This window comes from Polypterus senegalus, chromosome 6 (assembly GCF_016835505.1).
Source record: "Polypterus senegalus isolate Bchr_013 chromosome 6, ASM1683550v1, whole genome shotgun sequence".
Classification (NCBI taxonomy): domain Eukaryota; kingdom Metazoa; phylum Chordata; class Cladistia; order Polypteriformes; family Polypteridae; genus Polypterus; species Polypterus senegalus.
Window position 1 is genome coordinate 60,024,709 of NC_053159.1, and position 7,275 is coordinate 60,031,983.

At 37.8% G+C, this 7,275-nt stretch overlaps 1 protein-coding gene across 3 annotated transcripts in view; it reads left to right on the forward strand.

Annotated features, from left to right (window-relative positions):
- LOC120531060 overlaps positions 1-4,880 on the forward strand; it is a 76,689-nt gene extending 71,809 nt beyond the window's left edge. For all 3 annotated transcript variants that reach the window (XM_039756063.1, XM_039756064.1, XM_039756065.1), the window contains 3 exons: positions 2,737-2,872; positions 3,049-3,159; positions 4,346-4,880. In XM_039756063.1, the coding sequence (XP_039611997.1) occupies positions 2,737-2,872; positions 3,049-3,159; positions 4,346-4,537 (439 nt within the window). In that variant the 3' untranslated portion in view covers positions 4,538-4,880. The remainder of the gene's footprint in view (positions 1-2,736; positions 2,873-3,048; positions 3,160-4,345) is intronic.
- The last annotated feature ends 2,395 nt before the right edge of the window (positions 4,881-7,275 follow it).

A 7,275-nucleotide genomic window follows, 5' to 3' on the forward strand; every position in this document is an offset into this window, starting at 1 on the left:
ACACACTGCATGCACGGGTTTTTTACACTGTCTTCCTTTAGCGGGACATTGACTTTTTCCAACGTGTGCTTTGTTTCCGCAGTATCTGGATTTATGAATATGCTTGTAAGTATCAGACGCTTCATATTTTTTGCTGCCTTTTCAATTGTGTAATTCGGTTTTGTTCAGCTCTTTGGAACTGTTGCTTTTATCTGTGCACTGCGTTAGTTCACGTGAGCGCTCGTGTACATGCATCGAAGGTTCCCAGCTGTGCTGGTGCCATCTCGTGCTATGTCCATGGCTGTATTTAATGTTACCTTAGTCCTGGCACTTAAAACTTTCTCTCGCAGTTTCGCTGAGTTTGTGCCAAACACCACGCTGACCATCTCATCTTCCTCTGCATAAGGACAGTCCTTCACCCGTGAATATTTACCCGTGGCAGTTTGCTATTGGATTGCCGCTGACGGACGGCCTTATATGGGCAGGCACTAAATTACAAACGCCAGCGGCAGCCTGTCTATGAACTTAATTTAAAGTGTAGGTTTACATCGTGCTTTGTTTCAGTAGCAGAACTCATGAATATGGTTGTATATGTCACTCGCTCGCTTCTTATTGTTTCGCTGCCTTCTCAATTATATAATGCATGTTTTCTTCAGCGCTTTTTGGAGGTCTTCTTGGTTTTCTATGTACTGCGTGATTACGTGGGAGGCGTGATGATGTCACACGAAACTCCGCCCCCACGGCGTTGAAGCTCATCTCCATTACAGTAAATGGAGAAAAACAGCTTCCAGTTATGACCATTATGCGTAGAATTTCGATATAAAACCTGCCCAACTTTTGTAAGTAAGCTGTAAGGAATGAGCCTGCCAAATTTCAGCCTTCCACCCACATGGGAAGTTGGAGAATTAGTGATGAGTCAGTGACTGAGTGAGTCAGTGAGTGACTGAGTCAGTAAATGAGGGCTTTGCCTTTTATTAGTATAGATTTAACAAGATTCTTCAGGTCAAGATATTTAGTTAATCTACCAACTTGTTGACAAGCAAGTCCTTTTATGAAATACAGTTAACTTAATTGACATTAAGTGTTTTATAAGATGGACTAGTGGCTAGAGGGTGGGCAGAATAGAATGTGTCACTAAAGATCTAAATGGCTTTGCCTTTAGTCTGCTAAATAGAGTGAACTAAGTGTGGGAAGGTGGTACCCAGTGATTCCATCTGCAAAGATTTTGTCATAATAAAATGGTATGGAGAAGGTCAAAAAGGTTTAAAATAGAAACAGTTCAACCTGTGGAGAACTTTGTGGACTATAATTGTCAACCTTTTGTGTTAAGTACTACAAATATGTTTCCCAGAATCTTAATATTTATGCAACCTGGCCATTGAGATATACTGTAAAACATGTACAATAACCCAAGGGAAACAAACTCTGAACACTGAAGGAATGGAACAGAAGTGTGTCTGATTCACTCAGATAAGAAGACTGATGAGATTCAGAACACATCATCAGGGATTATGAAGTGAACTACTAGGAACACTCATATATACCTGTCTACATGCTGACAGGATTTTTCTACAACCCTGCAAGTTCATTCTGTATGCAATGACTTGTGCCAAGTAGTTTATTTGCATTGTTTAACCACTGGTTTACTAGTCTCATTGTCAAACTTTTGGCTTAATATATACCTACACTTATTAAATATTTAGCAGAATAAACTGCTAACACCTCAATGGGGTCTACGTAATATTGGATGACTATTTCTGGCCTTATACCTAAATACTTTTTCACCATCTGTATCTGTGATCACAGTATACAGAGTATATTCAATAAGGTCTTAAGGGTAGGGCAAGGAGGTCAGCACTTTTCAGCTGTACAGTATAAATAAAAAAGAGAATTTTAAAATTGGCCCTGAGCTTGTCTAGAAGTTAGTGTAGACAGATATAAGGGGGCTCTTTGTAGTTCTTTTTATGATCCTTGCTGCCGTGTTTTGAATACATTGTAGAGTTTCTGGATTGTGGCAATGATGCTGGGATAGAAGCTGGATTGTAACTTGTAACAACTGAATGCTTTTACTGGCCCGTTAGTAAATGAATACATTAGTCAATTTGATTTCCTAAAATCATTTGGCATTTCCACATCTTGTGTATTAAAGAACATCATTTTCCATAGTCTATACACTGGGAAAAGCAAGTTTTAAATAGCACTGGATTGTAAAATCTAGTAGTTTCAGTATTGAAAGAATGATTTACAGATTCTTACAGATTTACAGATTGTCACAGATTCTATTATTGTACTTTTTTCAGTTCCTCTCCTAAACTTTTCAATGTGTTTTTCACTTATGTTTTCTTTATTTTATGACTCTTGGCTTGTATCTTTGATCTTTTTGAATATTTTATCATATTTTATTCTTTTGGAATATGTTTATTTCTGTATGAATCAGGACGTAGGGCTGACTTTACGAATGGCTTAACTTCTTTGTGAACTTTCACTTTCACTTATTACTAATGTCATAATTAATTATATTTGATTTTTGGAACTGTTACTATTCTCCTTTTCTTTTGCAATATTTTCTTAGCATAGTCATAGCTTTCTTAGGTAGTTTGGCTAAAATTACATTCTGTTATTCTGATGGTATCATATTGCTGAGAGAATGCTGTTTCCGTTCTGTATGTCTTTTTTTTTGCAGTGGTTGTTGCTTGTCTCTAGTTCTCTTGATATCTAGGCCGATTTATTATAGTTTTATGTTTCATGTTTCCTCAGCAAAAAGTACTTTATGAGGTGGAGGCATGAATCTCTGCTGCAGCAGTATCAAAAGAGAAAGGTGGTGCAGATAACAATAATGGCTTGGAACCAGTGGAAGGAAGTTACTGAAGCAGAGCTTTTCATTAAAAACATTGTAAGTGCTGTAAGTTTTATGAGTAGCATTAAGACTAACAACAATAATATGAATATTACAGTTTTGAGGCATTCTCTGGCTTATTTGTAGTCATGTTACTAATACTTTCCACATGGAAAACTACATACAAATAAAAAAAAGTCTCCAGTTTATTTCTTTCTGTTTATATTGTAAAGAATGAACGACAAAAGTTAGACAAAGCCTGGATGGAATGGCGGAAGAGGTTCATTCAGATTCAGGTCGTTCAGAATTTCATGGCTAAACAACAGAAAGCACTGCTGTTTGAAGTAAGTCGCTCTGTTCCTGTTAATGTTAAAGGTTTAGAAAATACCAAGCCCTGTGCTCTGCTGTCCTCTCCATCTTGCCTCCTATATCCATTCCTCTGCTTCTTCACTTATGTTTCTAGTCCTCTAGCACTAGTTCTTATCTGTGATTATTATTATTATTACTACTTATGTTTTCAGTTCAGGAGTTTAAGACTGGTTTTGAATTCTAGCGAAGTAACTATCTGCAGAATCTCACCGTGTCTGCATGGGGTTTCCTCCTGTATATCAACATTGTTCCTGATAGGTCAATTAGCAGCCCAAAATTGGTCAGATATGAGAGACTGTGGATGTGAGTGTGTGTGTGTGTGTGTTTGGTGTGGGGACCGTTGTGTGTGTCCTGCCTTGGCTGCTTGTCTACTCGGGACTGGATTTCTGCCTTACACTTGATAATTACAGGATGAGCAACGCCCCTCACCATTCCGAAATGGATTAAGCAGGTTTGAAAGTGAGAGGAGGTAGACAAACTAAAGTTCTTAAAAAATCTGCTCAAAGACAGTAAAGAAAGTAAATGTGATTCATTACTTTCCACCATGGGTGGATGGACAATATTAGTTTTTCTGTATCGACTTTTTTGTGGGAGACCAAAGCCTGTCCTGGCGGAACCAACCCTTGGTGGATTGTCAAACCTTTTCAGGACATTCTCCCACACACCCATAATAATAAACAGCTCATTTAGAAATACCAATTTATGTAACATTCACATATTTAAAATATGAAAAAAAAAAACAAATCAGAGAAAATTTGTATGGTTATGAGGAAAACGTGGAAATGATAAATATTGGCATATCCCTAAACAGATCTTTTTGGTCAAAGGCTATTTGCAAGTCAAAGAGGCCCCTTTCTGGCAAGCTCTAGCAGCAGCTTTATAATGACTGGGGCCCCCAATGTACATGCCAACCACTTTTATGGAGACTGAAGAGCTTTGCATCAATTGTCATGATATAAAGACATGTGAACCCTTTTCAATTATTATTTTGTTTCAAAGAATTCAGTGAATAAATCTGAATTTGTCAACAAAAGCTTGTGAGTTGGAGTTGCTGGAGAAATTGAGCATTGCATCAGTAGTATTCTGTAATTCCCCATGATTTTAGATAGAAATCTAAAGTAAATCATTTGTCATACATTCTCATGGTTTTCCTTTTTTCAGGCTTTCTCTGCATGGTGCAGTCTGGTTTATCCACAGAAGGTTAAAGAGAAGCCATTGGGATATGTCCATACCAGTATGCAGGGGTACACAAGAGAAGGTGAAACAGAACAAGTGAATATCTTACAACAGCAAAAAAAATCCAAGGGTGCAGAAGACAGTGCTTTTGTTACTTTATCTCATGTAGCATCTTAATCATAAACATTTAAACCAAACAAATACAGCTTGTTCCATCTGCACCTTGCATCTGTAAGAGTTAATGGACAAGCATTTTAAATTTTTAGAGAGACCTTCAAGGTTTCTCTGTTTGATAGCTAAGTGGCTACTTTCTGGAGAACTTTGAAAATGAAGAGTCAGTTAAATATATTGTCTTCCTCTGTGCCATCCTATGCAGGAGTCTCATGTGGGGAAAAAGACAAAATGCACTAAAGGTCAACTTTTTCTATATTGTTTGTAGCTGTTTGCTGCAACTGTACTGTATCTTTCTGTGCTCTGTCTGAGTTTTGCGACATTTTTATTAAATTTAGTATAAAAAAAATTCAACATCTCTCGTCAAATAGTAGTATGACATTGGATCTGCCTATGAAAATGACCCACTAAAAAGGCATTTTCATGAAACATTCTGTAGGAGAAATTAAAAAATACACATACCAGAAAATGTGTGCAGCAAAGTGCTAGCCACAATGTGTCTTTTATTTCACAGTAATAACAATATAATGTGTCTACAGATAAAGAAGCAACGTCATCATGAGGGCAACAGCGTCGCGACAGGAGATTAAATGTCTTCAGAAAAAGGGAACAAATTGTCTGACAGAAGATTAGGTGCCAAAGAGGGTGTGAACTCATAGACATAGTGTTCAAATAATCTGACGGGATTAGGGTGTGGTGCTGTGGTGCTGGTGACAGGACTGAGCACATCCTTGGAGGCCTGTTGTTCATTAGAACCAACCCAGATGACCTTGCTCTGTTACATGTTTTCAATGTTTTTAGTTGTTACACTCTTCTCAAGTCTCTATTTCTTAAACAATTTTTAATTGTTAGTAATTAGGTGACTGGTGTAGTCAGTACTCACAGTTATGCAGGGAGAAGATCAGAAGAATATCTGTATTACTGCATTCAGAATTAAAATGAAGAAAATGCTGGTTTTCGTTTGTTCTGTGAATAGTATCCAAAAACAGGGATCTGAGTTCAGGTCACTGCTGTAGTGACATTTATATGGACTCTCAATGAGCACACTGGTTTTCTTCCTTTTCTCAGTTCCAGTGGTTTAAGTGGGTGTGCGTGTGTTTGCCACCGAGTATGCTGGGGGAGAGGGTTGGTGTCCACTTTGTGCTCAGTGCAGCCCTCACAAGTCTGTAATGCAAATGCAGTTTCACAAAATAAATGAAAATTAAATCAGTTCTTCTTTATCTTCCCAGCTACATTCTTCAACTTTAGCCACAGCTACAACCCGTCTTTCTAGCCTTAAAAAGAAAACATTGATAACAATGGTGTGCTATGTTTTTGGAAGTACGATTACAAATAAAGTTGTTTGGCTTAGCATTGCAATGCTTACCTGCACATCACCATAATGCCTGTTTACCATTTTGTAGGAGTAGCCACGTCATGCCAGCTGTCACCCGCCTTCAGGTGAGGCAGGCAGAAAAGACCATGCGCCTTCAACGACGGCCTTTATGTAGCAGCCCGGCAGTCATTAAACATCATTTTGATTGTACGGGAGTCATCATATGCATTCTGGTTCCAGTGTTTGCTTTAGTTCACAATGTACCATTATTCTACAGTTATTGTTTATTAACATTGTTAATGCATTTTACTTTCTGGTGTCATAGGTTAGTAGATAATACTTGTTAGGTAATTCAAGTGTGATGGCAGTGATATTAGGGAGATGGCTGTGTTTCTTCAAGGAACTAACAACAATGCAAAGGTTTGCCTGCAGTTCAGCTATTGTCATATTTGAATCTGGCGTGCTGTTATTCTGTAAGTGAACTGAGAAAAAAATCTTTAATGTTACACATGATCAGTTTTTTAAGAGTATTTATTTTATTTTAACAAAGTGTTCCATTCTTAAAACTAATTAAATATAGCTGTGTTATTAATTGTAGACTTTATATTAAACTTTCACATCAAATGTTTTTTTTTGTAACATTATCTAAATCCATATAGGTGAGTGTGTGCATGAATGGGCCCAGTGATGTCCTTGTGCTTGATGCTGCAGAGGTAAGATTTGGCTCCACACGCCAATAAAATAGATTGAGCCTACTGGAGAGTGTCATGTTTTATGTGTTAAAAATAAAGTCAAAAACAATACAAAGCACCGTCTAAGGAGGACGACTGAAAAGTGTCTCAGGTGACGTGAACTAAATTAGGTGTAGATGCAAACATTAACAGTGAGGTCTTCATTAATTACTTAGATTTCAATTCGTCAGGTTAAAAAATATATAATAATAAATATTATGGTAAAAATAACAAGGATATTGGAGTCCATACTCTTCCTGTGACTTTTGGGTGATGTAAAGGAAGGGACATCGGGATTAAGTGTTCAAGAGCCTAATAGCAACAGGCAGAAAAATAAACAGAAGCTTCTTATTGCACCATGGCAGAATGAGCCTGTGGCAGTAAGAACTCCAAGACAGCACCCGCTATGGCATCCAAATTTTCCACCATTCTCTTTTCCACAGGGACAGTCCTGCAGTGGAGTTGGCTTTGCTAATCTGATCCTGAGCCAGGCAGTTGTGAGACCCTGACACAAATTGGTAACTTGGGCTTGATGTGTGTTTAGTTTAATTCCATCTCCATCTGGTTTGAAGCAAGGCTAAAACTCTAATCGCTGGTCGTTATCTTTATTGACCTTTCAGTCACATGTAAAAGTCCAACAATGAGGTGACCTACTTGGAGGTGAGCTGATTGTATGCAGTGGTGGGACTTCGGCCATA